Here is an 18,269-nt window from a genome sequence, read left to right on the forward strand (position 1 = left end):
CATTAAATATATTCAAGAAGGAGTTGGATATATTTCTCAAGGCTAAAGGGATCAAGGGGTATGGGGAGAAAGCAGGGACTGGGTACTGAATTTGGATGATCAGCCATGATCGTATTGAATGGCGGAGCAGGCTCGAGGGGCTGAATGGCCTACTCCTCCTTCTAGACTGGGCTTGCAGCAGGTGGTGAGAGCCAACATGAGGGAAAAACCTTGTCCTCACCAATTTACCTGTCGCAGATGCATCTGTCCATGACACTATATTGGTAGGAGTGACCACTGCACAGTTCTTGTGGAGACAAAGTCCCATCTTCATGCTGAGGACACCCTCCATTGTGTTGTGTTTGGCACTACCACCGTGCTAAATGAGAGAGATTCAGAACAGATGTAGCAGCTCATAACTGGGCATCCATGGAGCACCGTGGGCCACCAGTAGCAGTAGCATTGTATTTCACCACAATCTGTAACCTCATGGCCAGGCATATCCTTCACTCTACCATTACCATCAAGCCAGGGGACCAACCCTGGTTCAATGAGGAGTAGAAGAGCATGTCAGGAGCAGCTCCAGGCGTACCTAAAAATGAGGTGCCAACCTGGTGAAGCTACAGCCCAGGACTACATGCATGCTAACCATGGAAGCAGCATACTATAGACAGAGCTAAGCAAACCCACAACCAATGGATCAGAACAAAGCTCTGCAGTCCTGCCACATCCAGTCATTAATGGTGATGAACAATTAACTGAAGGAAGAAGCTTTGTTAACATCCCCATACTCAATGGCGGAGCCCAGCACATGAGTGCAAAAGACGAGGCTGAAGTGTTTTCTGCCATCTTCAGCCAGAAGTGCCAAGTGGACGACCCATCTCGGCCTACTCCTCAGGCCCACGCCATCACAGAAACCACTCTTCAGCCAATTCGATGCACTCTGTGATATCAAGAAACGGCTGAGCGCACTGGATACAGCCAAGGCTATGGGCCCCAACAACATCCTGACTGCAGTGCTGAAGACTTGTGCTCCAGAACTAGCCACTCCTCTAGCCAAGCTATTCCAATACAGCTACAATACTGGCATTTAGCCGACAACGTGGAAAATTGCCCGGGTATGTCCTGTCCACAAAAAGCAAGACAAATCCAATCCAGGGAATTACCACCCCAACAGCCTACTCTCGATCATCAGCAAACTGATGGAAGGTGTCATCGACGGTGCTACCAATAAACCTGCTCACCAACGCTCAGTTTTTCCACCAGGACCACTTGGCTCCGGACCTCATTGAAGTCATGGTCCAAACATGGACAAAAGAACTGAATTCCAGAGGTGAGGTGCGAGTGACTGCCCTCGACATCAAGGCAGCGTTTGACCGACTGTGGCATCAAGGAGCCCTAATAAAATTGAAGTCAATGGGAATCGGGAAAGACTCTCCACTGGCTGAAGTCATACCTAGCATAAAGGAAGATGGTTGTGGTTGTTGGAAGCCAATCATCTCGGCCCCAGGACATTGCTGTAGGAGTTCCTCAGGGCAGTGTCCTAGGCCCAACCATCTTCAGCTCCTTCATCAATGACATTCTCTCCATCATAAGGTCAGAAGTGGGGATGTTTGCTGATGGTTGCACAGTGTTCAGTTCCATTCACAACTCCTCAGATAATGAAGCAGTCTATGCCTGCATGCAGCAAGACCTGGACAACATTCATGCTTGGGCTGATGTGTGGTGCAAATGTTACATGCTACTTAAGTGCCAGAAAATGACTGTTTCCAACAAGAGAGAGTCTTGTTGGAGAGGCATGGTCAAACATGTCAAAGGCTGCTGATAGGTAGAGAAGGACGAGGAGGAATAGTTTACCTTTGTCACAGTCACATAGGATGTCATTTGTGACTTTGATAAGGGTCATTTCAGTACTGTGGCAGGGGTGGAAACCTAAATGGAGTTCCGGGAAAGATGGGCATGGATTTGGGAGGCGACAGCACGTTCAAGGACTTTGGAGAAGAAAGGGAGGTTGGAGATGGGATGGTTGTTCCCAAGGTCAGTGGGTTCAAGGGTTTTTTTTGAGGAGGGGTCAATGACTGCAAATTTGATGGGGATGTAACGAACAGTTAGCGATATCAGCTATCCTGGGAGCCAGGAAGAGAACTTGGGTGGTCAACAATTTGTTGGGAATAGGGTCGAGGGAGCAGGAGGTGATTCTCATGGACAAAATGAGCTTGGAGGGGGCATGCGGGGATATCGGAGAGAAACTAGAGAAAGATGCAAGTTCAGGGCTAGAGCAGGGGGGAAGCTTAGAGGAAGTTTGACCCGATGGGCTAGGACAAAGGCAGGGATGCATCAAAGGCAACTGAACCGATGGTCTCAATCTTAGTGACAAAGTAGTCCATGAACTTACACTTGTTGGAAGGGAGAGGGTTTAAGAAGACTGTTTGTAGTGAAGAGAAGCTGGGGGTTATCTTTGCATTCCAGGATGATCCTGGAATAATGAGCAGTTTTGGCAGAGGAGAGCAGGACCCGATGGTGCTTTGTGGTCCAGCCAAATCTGGCGATGAATGGCTAAACCAGTTGTCCGCCATATACATTCAAGTCTGTGTCCCTTGGACTTAAGGGAGCGTAGATGAGTGCCGTACCAGGAGGAACGACCAGGATGAGAGAGAGTTATGCTTTTAATGGGAACTTGGGCATCAGAGGTAAGAGTGCGATTAAGCAGGAATGTTGTGGTGAATGGACAAAGTCAACATGGATTTACAAAAGGTAAATCGTGCTTGACTAATCTACTGGAATTTTTTGAGGATGTAACTGGTGTAGAATAGATAAGGGAAAGCCAGTGGATGTGGTGTATTTGGACTTCCAGAAGGCTTTCGATAAGGTCCAGCATAAGAGATTAGCGTGTAAAGTTAAGGCACATGGGATTGGGGGCAAGGTACTGACTTGGATAAAAAAAAACTGGTTGGCAGACAGGAAGCAAAGAGTTGGAATAAATGGGTCTTTTTCCCAGTGGCAGGCAATGACCGCAGGGATTGGTCCTAGGACTCCAGCTATTCACAATATATATAAATGATCTAGACGAGGGAACTAGATATAATATCTCCAAGTTTGCAGACGACACAAAGCTGGGTGGGCGTGTGTGCTGTGAGCAAGATGCCGAGAAACTCCAGTATGATTTGGACAGGTTGGGTGATTGGGCAGAAGCATGGCAGATGCAGTATAATGTGGATAAATGTGAGGTTATCCACTTTGGTGGCAAAAACAGGAAGGCAGATTATTATCTGAACGGCAATAGATTGGGAGAAGGGGAAGTGCAACGAGACCTGGGTGTCCTTGTGCACCAGCTGCTGAAGGTAAGCGTGCAGGTGCAGCAGGCGGTTAAGAAGGCAAATGGTATGTTGGCCCTCTTCGTAGCGAGAGGGTTCAAGTACAGGAACAAGGATGTCTTGCTGCAGTTGTACAGGGCCTTGGTGAGACCACACCTTGAGTATTGTGTGCAGTTTTGGTCACCTTATCTGAGGAAGGATGTGCTTGCCATCGAGGGAGTGCAGCGAAGATTCACCAGACTGATACCTGGGATGGCAGGAATGACGTATGAGGAGAGATTGGGTAGATTGGGCTTATACTCACTGGAGTTTAGAAGAATGAGAGGGGATCGCATTGAAACTTATAAAATTCTAACAGGACTGGACAGACTAGATGCAGGAAGGATGCTCCTGATGGTCGGGGAGTCCAGAACCAGGGGTCACAGTCTAAGGATAAGGGGTAAGCCATTTAGGACAGAGATGAGGAGGAATTTCTTCACCTAGAGAGTAGTGAACCTGTGGAATTCTCTACCACAGAAGGCAGTGGAGGCCAATTCATTAAATATATTCAAGAAGGAGTTAGATATATTTCTTAAGGCTAAAGGGATCAAGGGATATGGGGAGAAGGCAGGGACAGGGTACTGAATTTGGATGATCAGCCATGATCTCATTGAATGGCGGAGCAGGCTCGAGGGGCCGAATGGCCTACTTCTGCTCCTATCTTCTATGTTTCTATGAATGGCGGGTCTAAGGCTAGACATTTGGGAATTTGAAAGTGCAGTTGTAAGTGACTTTGGAGAAGTGTTTTTTTGCAGGGGAGGCCACAGAAGGAAGTAGGGTCGGAAGGGTGTCGTGGGTGGATTGCGATACAGGGAAGCAAGTTAAAGGTGGCTTTATCCATGATTGACACGATGGGAGTAGCAAGGCCACATGAGATGCCAAGGTCAAGGGTAGGGGAGTTTATATGGAGGGAGCAATTAAGAGAGGATATGAGGGCAGTGAACGAGAGAGCATAATGAGTTGAGATGGAGGTTGAAGTCACTGAGGATGAGAAGTCGCTCAGAGCAGAGGCTGAGGGAGGAATGCAGTGAAGAAATCTTGTTGAGAAATTTGGCGTGGTACTTGGGTGGGCAATAGACAATGAGGATTTTAAATGTGAGGCACGAGGTTTGGAACAAGGTGTGATGCTCGGAGAAGTAGGTTGGACATACGAAGGTGTGATTTGGTAATAAGAGCCACACTGCCAGTTTTGGCCGGGTAAGTGGTGGAATGGACCAGACGGGGCGGCTTCATTTAGGGGAAACGTGTCATTACCCCTCAGCCAGGTTTCTGTCCAGGCCATAATGTTGATGCAATCATCCACAATAAGCTCATGGATGGCAAGGGCCTTGTTCACAAGTGAACGGACATTCTGGAGGGAGATGCGGAGTGGGGCGTTGATAGCTGATCTGCTGGCAGAGTCCACAGGGTCAGCATTGGGAGGGGTGAGTAAGACAGATTAGCCCCCAGCAGGCACGCTGGCTGGGAAGGTCGGCGAGAGAGTAGGATGGCGCAATTGGGGTTGCTACTTGTAAGGCGGCAGCGACGAGTGTCTCAATGGGCCCTTCGGAGGATGTCAAGAGAGACGCATAGGGAAGCTGTAGGCTTATCCAAGAGGGTGTTAAGCCTGGGACAGCAGTAGGAAGGTCGAGGAGTGCTGAAGGGTTGGGGTAGGGATTTGGGAGGGTAGACTATCCGAGAGGGGAGAAATAAAAGGAGGCCTGACCATGAAGGTGGCCTAGGGAGTGGTGAAAAGAAAGGAAGAAAAAAGGGATGATGGGCAAGGGTAGTCGTACCAAGTTAGGCAATGTGGACAAGGTGTCGGAGGAGGATGGTGTGATCAACCATATCAAAGGCTCCAGAGAAGTCAATGAGGGACAAAGCACAATGGTCACAGTCACACATACCAAGTGAGACCAATACAAAAGACACTCCTAGTTCAACTTGGTCATCCAAGACAGGTTTCAGACAAACCTCCTTTGTTATCTGCTGCAACTTTTCCACGGGTTAATGAAACCATCATCAGCATTATGTAGAACTTTTGAAGGACAATATTGCCAAACAGAGTGGTCTGCAAGAGCAATGTGTTGAGGTTACTTCAGCATCAATGCACTGCCCTGAACTGGAGTACAGTGCAAGTCCCTAGGTGGTCTACTGGACCTAGCTCCACAGAATCATCTTCAGCTAGTAGCAAGTAGTTTACCAAATAATTCAACCTAATGTTTGCTGGCAAGCTTGGTTCCACGTCATGTTATTAAATTACAGTATTCAGCATTTGCATCAGACCAGATTGGCGATGGGCAACTATCTTCATTGGAGTGGGAGAAATTACATTGATTGCCAGTTACTGCTGACTCAAATTCTAGTGTGGAATTCTTCTGATTTTTATACACATCACAATACAACGTCATATTTTGATTTATTTCTCTCAAGTTTTCATCCTTACTTAGGGTATACCCTCTCTGGCACCACTTCCAATTGCTGGTTCTTGTATGAGCAAGAAAAGTGAGTGGAAGTGAGCCATTCAACCCTCCTTTCTACACGTACATGCTTCTAGCACTGATTGATGGCTAGTGTTTTTTATTTCTATCATCTTGGGATGCTATGGTCATTTAATCGCCCCACTACCATTGAAGTTTAGGTTGGCAGATTTATCACTTAGATCAAACTAGAGATCTTACTGTTCTGTGTGATTCGGTTCCACATGCTTTGGCCACTGAACCAGTTGAGATGGCTTGTATCCTTTTAATATGATATGTTAAAGTATTGTTGACGTTTAAATGTTAAAATAAAACATTTTGTAATGATACAATGACAGTGATGTTTCTATTCAAATGATTTTACCTACAGAAACGTAGTCAACGAATGAACACCTTGGGTAGTTCAAGTCCTTTACATCCTCCCACGCTCGGTCACAGTAAGTTGCATGTAAATTGAAAATTTCTATTTATTAACCTATTTATTCGTGGAAACCCCACAAAGTTTGAAACTTGAAAGCTGTGTCACTAATTTGTTTAAATCTCCAGCTATTCACAGGACTCAACCATGGTTTCACGGACGAATCTCTCGAAAAGAGGCTCATAGTATGATCGAAAAGCAGGGGCCTGTGGATGGGTAAGGAGAAATACAAGAGAAAAAAATAATTACAACAGTGTAATCCAAAAAAAAATATGCATTTTGCAACTTGTGTCCATGTACTATTTTCAATAAGAAGCAAACATTTCAGAAAGTTATTGAAAAAACAATAATTCTATAAACATTTTTACATTGTTTACACAAACCTATTGTAAATGATTCGAAATATAATTATTTTACTTTAAGCATTCTATTAATTTTCCTATTCAGAACATGTTTTTTAAAGATAGATCTTCCAATCTGGTATGTCAGTAATGAAAGTGCTGATTGGGCAAAAGGGAGGCTGTAGTATCAGGAAATTAGGCCATATGCTTGTTTCTCACCTGACTTGTATAGCGCATGACCCTCATGGCAGTGAAAACAAAAATGGGCACGGATATGCAAACCTTTTCAATGCTCCAAATTGAATGCAAATGAATATATATAGGTGCGATCATAGCTCCCCTTCGTTTTCTCTGGGAATGTGCTCACCTCTAATGTGTGCTGGAGGGAATGCATGTCTTAGCCATTAAATACTGGATTCTGATTGTTGTAGTATTTCTTGTTGGAGTTGAAGGGGTTCTTTTTGGTTTTGTAGATTATTTTCTGTTGCATTACTTGTAGCTTTAGTTTAGCTTTTTTTTTGTTTATTTATCCCACTCTTCCTCCCCTGGTTTTTCACCTTAATATTGCGTTTAGCTGCAACTTTGGTCTTGTGGATCATACAGGTTCAGGTGATGGTGTGACCTGCAGTATAGCCTGGCCAAGATTTCCAAAATCATAGCGTGTTGCATCTTGCATAACTTTGCCTTACAAGCAGCAGTTACCTTGGAGAAGGAGGCCAAACTGCTACCGTTGGTATGGAACCATAAGGCTTGAGAAATAGAAGATGAAACTGAGTAGCCAGGAAGTCTAGTGTGGCAGTTTCTCAATGCCAGTTTACTTACCCAAGTGCCTTTGCAGTCTAATGCACATTCAGTCTTGTCAATCATGAAATAACCTACCAAATACTGTTGACCACTGCCATTTAAAAAGAAAGTTGCATTTTTATAGCATTTTATCATGCCCACAGGCAAATGATGGGATTGTGCCGTCCAATATATTTCCTGTAATGGAAGTTGTTCTCTACCTCTTCATGCTGGGTCACGAGATAGCTCTGCAGCTACTGATAACCTCATGATACTGTGCTGGTTACCTGGTTCTATAAACTGTCTGGTATTCCTATTATTTTATGGGGTCTGCTGGATGGCCCAGGGTGGCCTTATTTGAGAGAAATGTCTCTCCACAGATGCTGCCTGACCTGAGTATTTCCAGCATTTTCTGTTTATATGCCATTGCACATATGTTGCTTGTGGGCAACTTCACCTTTGCTGAAAGCCTTTACAGTATGTTTTGCACATTATCAAATGTTGTTACAAAGTGCTGGTGCTCAGATAGCCACCTTTCTCTATATGCAGGCTCAATCCCCAACCATAGCAGCTCAGGGAAGTCTCAAATTGTTCCTGTGGCCCATTGCTTTCTATTCCTCTACTGTCCCCTATACTTTCTCCTCCTCACTCGGGCTTAGTGCATCACCTGATGCTCCCTCCTCATTCACAATTGCTAAACACACCTGAGCTGGTATCTGCATGAGGTGGAGTGAGTAATCTGGACAGCTGTGAGGTGCCAGCTTTTAGTTGTCATTAGGGACTGAACCATCACTTTGTGAAACCCCAAAGAAACAGACCAACAACATGTATTAGAATGGTAGCAGTAAGGAATTCCTTCAAACAGCAGAGATTTTTTCTATACTGCTTTTGTGCAGTGTATGATTGTGTTATTGAGTAGGTAGAGAAAGCTGAATGAGAAAACAATACTAGCTTTGAGCTTTGGTAAGGCTTCCAAGCTCTCCCTGCCTTACTCCTTCTATAACCTCCAGCCCTAATGATTTGGAGGGCAGTGTCCTTAAATCAAGTGAGGGGACAATAGTTGGAATGTCCCCTCCCAAATATGGCTTTGTTTGTCTTGTGACTTTTTCCTACAAGCAGATACAAACAATGTGGATGCTGGAATTTGGGAGAGCAGAGACAAGTCACCCAAGTGCCCAGCCTAAATGTCACCTTGTGAGAGTCCATCAAAATGGAGCTTGCAAATAGTTTTGGCAGCTTGCTTTCGGAATACAATTTGCAAAATGTATGTGACGTTCAAAGCATATTTCAGTGCCGCCAACAAAGCCTTCCCTGTAGCAATATGGCCGTGGCTGATGATGTGAGAGGTATAGGTTTCCTGAGTGCTGGACATGCTGCCTCAGTGATGCTGCAATTACGTTGAGAGTAAACATATCATGACGTGCATCCTGTGGCTAGATACTTTGAATAGGCATTGATATTAGCCTAATCCTGTCATGGGGTTAAAATTAAGTTTCACTTAACAGAAGAGATGTTAGGCCAAAAATTGGGGTTGGCGGCATACCTCCGGAGTACGCCACCAACCTGCGAAAAGAATACGCACCTAACTGATAGCTGCCCTCCTGCATAAATCTGTGCTCTGACGCTGAGTAAGAGGGCAGCTTAATAGCCCACGGATCCCCGTGATGCAGTCTGTGCGGAAGCGTACCTGGGATCACGTGGGCCTGGTCCTCCAATCAGAAAACAGATTGTCTTTCTTTCATTTAAATTATGACATTCATTACTACAGCCTTTAAAATACAATAAAAATTTAGCTTTGATCGTGAGAATCCAATTCATTACTCATAATTCTCACTTCTAAACAAATACTGTGCACTGTGCAGAAAGTTATGAAATATAAACGTTATTTTTAAAAAACCTGTAGCTTTAACATACACTAGGATTGCTTCTCATTAAAGCATTTAAGTCATTTAATTTTTTTTTCATTTCGGGTAACCCCTTATGCTGTGGAAACAGGCCCTGCGCCACCAGCCGTAAAAATTTCCGTACGTAATTTCTGGGCAGTTGGGCAAATAAAGAAAGACTTGCATTTATGTACTGCCTTTCACTATCTCAGGACATCCCAAAGCGCTTTACAGCCAATGAAGTACTTTTTGAAGTGTAGTCACTGTTGTAATGTAGGAAGCGCCCAGCAAGCTCCCACAAACTGATCATGAGAAGATCCTGAGAAGACAATCTGTTTTTAGTGATGTTGGTTGAGGGATAAATATTGACCAGGACACTGGGGAGAGCTCCTCTGCTGCGAATAGTCCCATGAGATCTTTTACATCCACCTGCGTAAACTTGAGGTCATCCAAAACTCGGCTGCCCGTGTCTTAACTCGCACCCAGTCCCGTTCACCCATCACCCCTGTGCTCGCTGACCTACATTGGCTCCCGGTTAAGCAACACCTCAATTTCAAAATTCTCATCCTTGTTTTCAAATCCCTCCATGGCCTCGCCCCTTCCTATCTCTGTAATCTCGAGATATCTGAGCTCCTCTAATCCTGCCCTCTTGAGCATCCCTGATTATAATCGCTCCACCATTGGTGGCCATGCCTTCTGTTGCCTCGGCCCTAAGCTCTGGAATTCCCTGCCTAAATCTCTCCACCTCTCTACCTTTCTTTCCTCCTTTAAGACGCTCCTTAAAACTTACCTCTTTGATCAAGCTTTTGGCCACCTGCTCTAATTTCTCCTTATGTGGCTTGGTGTCAAATTTTTTGTCTTTTAATACTCCTGTGAAGTGCCTTGGGATGTTTTACGACGTTAAAGATGCTATACAAATACAAGGTGGTGTTGAAAGTCAGCACCCCTGACAGTGCAGCACTCCCTCAGTACTGTACTGGGAGTGTCAGCCTGGATTATGTGTTCAAGTCACTGGAGTGGAGCTTGAACCCATGACCTTCTGACTCAGGCTGAGCAGCGGTTGGTTTTACTCTGTGTCTAACCGGTGCTGTAAGATATGAGATGGTTGGGTGCTGTCCTGAGGTTTAGACTTTTTGAGACTAGCTCACAGTTAAATTATTTAACTGTATTGTAATATCTGGGGGTTTCAGCAGTGATGCGCTGTGCCACAATTCAAGATGTTGTGTGCAGAGAGGTACTGAGTGCAGGGGAGGATGAAGGTGCGAAGGGAGTGTCTTATCAGCTGTTGCTGGGCCACTGAGTGACTTGCTAGGCTACTTCAGAGGGCATTTAAGAGTCAACCACATCGGTGTGGGACTGGAGTCACATATAGGCCCAGACAAGGTAAGGACGGCAGGTTTCCTTCCCTAAAGGAGATTGATGAACCAAATGGGTTTTTTCCTAAAATCCGACAGATTTCATGGTCAGTTTCACTGAGACCAGCTTTTTAATTTCCAGATTTAATTTTAATAAATTCAAATTCTCAACTTGCCCTGGTGGGATTTGAACTTACGATCTCTGGATTATTAGTCTGGGTCTCTGGATTACTAGACCAGTAACATTGTCACTACTTGTTTGAAGGACGCCTTCCAGTGCTGATGTTGGGTGAGGAGGGAAGGAGAGAGCGGGAATCCGGAGATGAGTCCACGTTGCCCAGCTTTTAGATGGACGGAGTGTCAAAGTGAAAGACATTGGAGGCTTGCAGCTCCAGTGGCAGAGAGCAGTCGGATTAGGGAGATGTGGGAGGGGGAAAGGCTTCGAGACAGAGCCAAATTAAAAAACCTGTTAAGTGCTGGGATGCTAGGAAAAGCTGGATAAGGTAATAATAAGAGCACTTGATAAAATCAGTAAGCCGAAATAAAGTCAAATGAATTCTCTGTTTGATCCCTGGGCATGCTATAATTTTGCCTAGATATCTAGGCAAGTGAAAGCACTCTATGAAACATAGAGGGCAGGGGCTCATGTGGATGAATGGTTTGAGATGCTGATCCCCAAAAATCTAGAGTTTAAAACAAAAAGAATTTAATAATAACAAAATTCAACTGACTCATGCTATGCAGCCTAACCTTGGCAATATTCCTGAAGTCTGAGAACTTCTTCCTCATTTGCTCCCATGACTGACAGACATGAGAAACTGCATTCAATCACTCAAGCACTTTTACCAAGATATTTGGGGCATTTACCTTTTGATAAGAGAGTGTCCCTTAGTTCAGAAAGGACAGCATCAAATGGCAGTTGCTGCTCTGTCTTCTGCCTTCCATTGTTCACTTGGAAAATTTATGTTTTGTTTTTCAGTGCAGGTTACAGTACATTGTACCTACAATTTTAACAAGTGGTTATAATTTTGATTTTGTTCATGCAGGTTATTTCTTTTGAGAGATAGTCAGAGTAACCCAAAGACATTTGTGCTAACATTATACTGTCAACAGAAGATCAGGCATTTCCAGATATTACCAGTAAGTTCTTGATTGTATTTCTAAATGTTATGGATTTATGCTATCTTTTCCTTTTTATAAGCCATAAATAATTCAGAATTTAGACCTTTACTGGCAAATGCTTTGCAGTAGTTCTGATCAATAACACTGTAGGATAAAATTACTTCCAGCTATTTGTAACTGACAAGTACTGTAGGTGTATTAACTAATGATGAGGTGCCTGCTCAACTCCACTCACAAGAAAAAACTCCCCAAGGCACCAATTAATATCGGTCATCACTCAACATTTCTCAGCCTTTTCTTTTAATGTGGTCAGTTTTTGCTTATTTAAGTTTACTATTTGATCTCTTCTGGCATTGCATGCAGAGAGTCGAGACCAATGGGAGTTTCTAAGTCAAGCATGGTTAGAGGACAGGGAGATAATTGAACCAATGTAGGGGAGAAGCGGGGGAAGTGGAGAGGATAGGGGACAGAAGAGGGGGAAAGGAAAGTAGAAGGGGTGAGAAGTGTGGGGGAAAGGAATGGGGAGAGGAGGAGAGAAAGGAGGGTACAAGTATAGAAGGTTGTCGGGCAGAGAAGGGGTGAGGGAGGGGGACTTGGAACAGTGAAATAGGGAGAAAGGTAAGGATGTGGAAGGGGACTGGAGATGGGGGGCGGGGTGGAGTGCAAGTGGAATGAATGGGAGAGGGAGAATTCTATAAGGGATAGGAGTGGAAAGGTGGGAGGAGGTTAGATGAGGGGAAAGGAAAGTCAGCAAGGAAAGTCAGCCCGTTGAAGGGGGAGAGAGTAACCGAGAAGACAAGAGGAAGGGGGAAAAGAAGGGAAGGAGGTGCAGGAGGGAGTGTTTGCCTTTATGTGGGGGGTGGGGGTCGTGACTGCACATATTGTATCATTGATGGGGTATTGGCCTATGAGCTAATTTTGTCCGGGGTGGGGGTGCCAGAGTTTGTGATTTTTAGCGTCACCAAGGAAGGTGGTCTTCATATTTTGAGCCTCATTGATTGTTTAGGGGTGCCACTTTCTGATTTCTGTCGGCGGGGAAGGGTGGGTGCACTCTGACAAATTCTGCTTTGGCCTGTGGAGGCGGGTCAAGCTTGAGGTGATTAAATGCTCTTTCATTCTCTAATAGCACAGGAACTGGATAGACTAAATTGAGGACCTGTGCCAATGGTTAAATACTGTGGTGTTTTGGTTCATTATCTTCAGGGAATCAGTTGTAACTTAAGACGTACTACTTCATAAACTTTAATGCTAAAGCATTATAGAATCATACTGAAGAACCTTATTTGACATGTTATGATATCTGATCATATGAAGAGTGTTCAAGTGTAGTGGAACACTAAAATGTTCAATAAGAGTCTATAGTTTAGTTAACAAATGTCTTCTGTAAATTGGATTCAGTCACCACTTAGGAACAGGAGTAGGCCATTCAGCCCCTCGAGCCTGTTCCGCCATTCAATGCGATCATGGCTGATCTGTGACCTAACTCCATAAATCCGCCTTTGGCCCATATCTCTTAATACCTTTGGTTAACAAAGCTATCAATCTCCGATTTAAAATTAACAAGTGATCTAGCATCAATTGCCGTTTGCGGAAGAGTGTTCCAAACTTCTACCACCCTTTGTGTGTAGAAGTATTTCCTAATTTCACTCCTGAATGGTCTGGCTCTAATGTTTAGACTATGCCCCCTAGTCCTAGAATCCCCAACCAGTGGAAATAGTTTCTCTCTATCTACCCTATGTGTTCCCCTTAATATCTTGAAAACTTTGATCAAATCACCCCTTAACCTTCTAAATTCTGGGGAATACAACCCTAATTTGTGTAATCTCTCCTCGTAACTTAGCCCTTCAAGTCCGGGTATCATTCTGAAGTCCGGGTATCATTCTGTAACAAATACATTGTACGTGTCTAGTCTTGCAGACAAATCACAGTGGTTATATTTGTGTGTGGTGCCAGTTTTAAACATTTATGGTTTTGGAATATTTATTGCATATGTTATACTTTCTTATTTCAATCGACATTTTTTCTTTCCTAGTGTGAAGATAATGGACAGCTTGTCTTCAGCCTTGATGATGGCAATACCAGATTTACTGATCTTATCCAACTTGTTGAATTTTATCAACTGAACCGAGGAATCCTTCCTTGCAAGCTAAAGCATTACTGTGCCCAGATTTCCTTATGACCGTTGATTTTTGTTTACTGATTTGAATTAACTATAACGGACTGAATTTGCTACCTGATTCTCTACGTCAACTCTGGATTCTTTTGGAGAAAAAGAACTGCATTCTTCAACAGAACTGTGAAATCCAATAAAGGCATAAATTGAAGACTAAATAAATTGAGACTAACTTGTTCACAAAATATGTGGTAATACAGAAGAAAAGATGAACTGAGCAATTGAGTATTTGCAAGTTTCAATAGTCACTTTGTACAAACTGAAAAAGGTCTTCAAGATAAACTACAAGATAAAATACATAAAATAATGTTTATTACAACAATAACAAAAACTTGACTATAGCACCTGCTCTGGAGTAATCTTGATACTGTATTTGAATTGAAGAGAAATGACTTTGTATTTTAAAATGGGCAGCTAATTTGCTCATTCAAAAAAAAGAAAAATCGATAACCTTATTGCTGAAGAGACATTTAATTTCCTACAGCACTTAATGTTTCTCTTCATGAGTGCAGCCTATTTGTGAGTAATGTTCAAGTGTAGACATCATGAAAGAATAGCACAAGTCATATGACTGCTTTTGGAAACTAATGTACAGCCATTTGCAATGTCTGCATTCTCATCATTCACTGTCCAAAGTTAGGTAGAGAACAGGTCGAGCAAGAATGCAGATCCAATACATTTTACTGCTGTGAACTAATGCGTTTAAATCAAGTTTTGAAACGATGATGCATTAAAGTTAAATACATTTTTAAGTACTTTCTGGAGTTTACTGAAAAGCTGACAAATATTTAATAACTATGATTTCGACACTATCGGGTAATTTTTACTTTGGATGCAGGCAGAAAATTGGCAGTTGCTGATTGGCCACCCATTATACACCCTTCATTGACTTCAGTGGAAAGGAAAATCAGGTGGAGTGTATAACGGGTGGCCGATTGGCAACGGCCAGTTTACCACTCGAGCCCAAAGTGAAAATTGCCTCCAACACTCCTGGACTAGTTGTCCAGATCTTTGACAAGTATCTAGTAAAGTAGCCTGATTATATTGAGATTTAATCTTGTCTTTTGAACATTTGCTCCAAAGCACTAGATACCATTTACACTCGGCTGAGCTTTGACCAATTGTTTAACCACAAAGTGGAATTGGTTTACTAGTGTTTCGTCTGCTAGAGTTACATTGTCTAGCCCTGGTAATCAAGATGATTCATGTTGTGCAGGCTAGTGACCTTTTGTTATTAGCTCACAGCAATAAAACTATTATTCAGATTGCACAGGAGCACTATAAAACAGATGTTTTCAAAATGTACTAAACCCATTTTTAAAATAGGGATGTCGTGATATTTGATAAGATTTTTACAAACTTGTACATTTCAGATGATACAGCACTGTAAAACTACCAAATTGGTTTTCAAATGCAATTCTAATGAAACGACTATTAAGACAGCCCTGTTTTAAGAGAATGTGTAGAAGTAGAACACTATAGTTTACAAATTACAATTTCAATTAGTATTTGTATTGATTTTCTTTCAAAACCTGTCAACTTATTGAAGGTGAGGCTTGATTTGAATTTAAGGACATTGTACACTTGCCTTTATTACAAGTAAATGGTTTTCATGTTTTTTCTGCTGTGTTGTATTTGTCGCAAAGTGCCCCCTTCAAAGAAAAGGTTGCCTAACGTACCTCCACACAAGAATATACATGCACACTTTTGTAATAATTTGCATAAACTGCTCCACACAGCCAATGCTGGCCTGATGGCATTTGAATTTAACAAAATATGGGATCCAAAAAAGATATTCTAACAATTTTCTGAGTATTTTTGAAACCGGGTTCCAGATACATTATCTGTCAACACTTAGCCAGAATTTTTTAAAATCAGTATTGCATTTTTTTTGCATATTTATGAATGTAAATTATATTTAAATTTAGAGGAAAAAGGTGTTTAGGATGCCTTATGATGATGTGTGGTGTCTGATGGTTTGAACACTCAATAGTTAATCATCAATTAGTCTTAACCATTAGTTCAGCAGATACAGTAATATGCATATATTAATTATATTCTTATCAGCTTGACTGAGTTCCTCTACTGAAATTCTGGCACGGCCTTCAATTTGACTGGGCCCAACAGGTTCAGCCGGCTGTCAATACAGAAGCCAATGACTGATATTTTATTTTTGTATTTGATATGAATGTACAGCAAAAGGGGACTCTCAGGGTTGATGAAGCCTGTTGATTTTTTTTTTGGCCTGTGAGGAAAAAAAATCACTATGTAGCATATCGTGTTTGGCTTAAGAAGGATATACCAAACATTTTTGGTTATTAACATTTATATTGACTTGCATGTCTACATTTAACAGCAAGCTAATTCACCCATCGAACTGAAAATAGGTAATGCGCTTCAATTTGTATGGGTCTGTTCCTCATTGTTTATCTGCATGAAGATATAACCAACCATTTGACCAATCAATCAATGCACCTTTTCCAGTGATAGGATTTGCTTATCACAGATTAAATCTGACACAATGCAAAAACTGATGACTATGAAATGGAATACAGCAAACCTTTTTTCAAGGAATGCTTGAAGGTATTAACTTTTTAAATAAAAATCTGTTCATAATATGCTTTGCTTCTTGATGTAAATAGCTGTAAGGCTTATGAACTTAACTGTAACTGTTCAGGTATTTTTGTATAAATAAGGGACTGATATATTCTGTTTATTGTAATTAGAAATAAACATTAATGCAAACTTACTCATTTACAAGTACTTAGTTCAGATCTTCAGACTCTTCCTTTTGATCTCCATTAACTTAGTTTTGTCTCCTCTTTCTACAAGTGACCCATTTGTTGGAAAATCATCAGCTACAGGGTGCCTCTAGTAAGGGAAAAAAATGCCATGGACCTCCTCCTTTCCAGAGAATATTTTTACCTCCTGTTTCTACCAATTTTCTCTCCTAACCCCCGCTGTGCTTAAGTTGTCTCATTGTTTAGATTATTTTTCCGTGGGCACTGGATACTGTCCATTCATGTGTGAGCCAAGGCAGTAAGTGTTGGCAAGCCAACATGCTCAGGGGGGATATCATGTCTAAGCTCTGTCTTGTCCTGACCTGACATCAATGGATTTACAAAAGGTAAATCATGCTTGACTAATCTACTGGAATTTTTTGAGGATGTAACTGGTAGAGTAGATAAGGGAGAACCAGTGGATGTGGTGTATTTGGACTTTCAGAAGGCTTTCGATAAGGTCCCGCATAAGAGATTAGCGTGTAAAGTTAAAGCACATGGGATTGGGGGTAAGGTACTGACTTGGACAGAGAACTGGTTGGCAGACAGGAAACAAAGAGTTGGAATAAACGGGTCTTTTTCCGAGTGGCAGGCAGTGACTAGTGGATGTACCACAGGGATCGGTGCTAGGACCCCAGCTATTCACAATATATATAAATGATCTAGACGAGGGAACTAGATATAATATCTCCAAGTTTGCAGACAACACAAAGCTGGGTGGGCGTGTGTGCTGTGAGCAAGATGCCGAGAAACTCCAGTATGATTTGGACAGGTTGGGTGATTGGGCAGAAGCATGGCAGATGCAGTATAATGTGGATAAATGTGAGGTTATCCACTTTGGTGGCAAAAACAGGAAGGCAGATTATTATCTGAACGGCAATAGATTGGGAGAAGGGGAAGTGCAACGAGACCTGGGTGTCCTTGTGCACCAGTCGCTGAAGGTAAGCATGCAGGTGCAGCAGGTGGTTAAGAAGGCAAATGGTATGTTGGCCTTCATAGCGAGAGGATTCGAGTTCAGGAGCAAGGATGTCTTGCTGCAGTTGTACGGGGCCTTGCTGAGACCACCCCTTGAGTATTGTGTGCAGTTTTGGTCACCTTATCTGAGGAAGGATGTTCTTGCCATGGAGAGAGTGCAGCGAAGATTCACCAGACTGATACCTGGGATGGCAAGAATGACGTATGAGGAGAGATTGGTTCGATTAGGCTTATATTCGCTAGAGTTTAGAAAAAGAGGGGACCTCATTGAAACTTATAAAATTCTAACAGGACTAGACAGACTAGATGCAGGAAGGATGTTCCCGATGGCGGTCGAGTCCAGAACCAGGGGTCACAGTCGAAGGATAAGGGGTAAGCTATTTCGGACTGAGATGAGGAGGAATTTCTTCACCCAGAGAGTGGTGAACCTGTGGAATTCTCTACCACAGAAGGCAGTTGAGGCCAATTCATTAAATATCTTCAAGAAGGAGTTAGATATATTAAGGCTAATGGGATCAAGGAATATGGGGAGAAAGGGGCAGGGTACTGAATTTGGATGATCAGCCATGATCTCATTAAATGGCAGAACAGGCTCGAGGGGCTGAATGGCCTACTCCTCCTATCTTCTATGTTTGATGCCAATGCACT

At 42.8% G+C, this 18,269-nt stretch overlaps 2 protein-coding genes across 8 annotated transcripts in view; one reads left to right on the plus strand and one right to left on the minus strand.

Annotated features, from left to right (window-relative positions):
- Positions 1 to 16,615, plus strand: part of grb10b (growth factor receptor-bound protein 10b) — a 267,318-nt gene extending 250,703 nt beyond the window's left edge. For all 7 annotated transcript variants that reach the window (XM_085988113.1, XM_085988111.1, XM_085988114.1 and 4 more), the window contains 4 exons: positions 6,162 to 6,228; positions 6,338 to 6,425; positions 11,618 to 11,711; positions 13,726 to 16,615. In XM_085988113.1, coding sequence (XP_085844239.1) covers positions 6,162 to 6,228; positions 6,338 to 6,425; positions 11,618 to 11,711; positions 13,726 to 13,872 — 396 coding nt within the window. In that variant the 3' untranslated portion in view covers positions 13,873 to 16,615. The remainder of the gene's footprint in view (positions 1 to 6,161; positions 6,229 to 6,337; positions 6,426 to 11,617; positions 11,712 to 13,725) is intronic.
- The window catches only part of ddc (dopa decarboxylase), a 237,719-nt gene continuing 230,914 nt past the window's right edge, over positions 11,465 to 18,269 (minus strand). Inside the window, exon 14 of the mRNA XM_085988121.1 lies at positions 11,465 to 11,572. Within this exon, the coding sequence (XP_085844247.1) occupies positions 11,480 to 11,572 (93 nt within the window). The 3' untranslated portion in view covers positions 11,465 to 11,479. The remainder of the gene's footprint in view (positions 11,573 to 18,269) is intronic.

This window comes from Somniosus microcephalus, chromosome 5 (assembly GCF_052327205.1).
Source record: "Somniosus microcephalus isolate GS21.2 chromosome 5, FLI_Smic_1.0, whole genome shotgun sequence".
Lineage (NCBI taxonomy): Eukaryota > Metazoa > Chordata > Chondrichthyes > Squaliformes > Somniosidae > Somniosus > Somniosus microcephalus.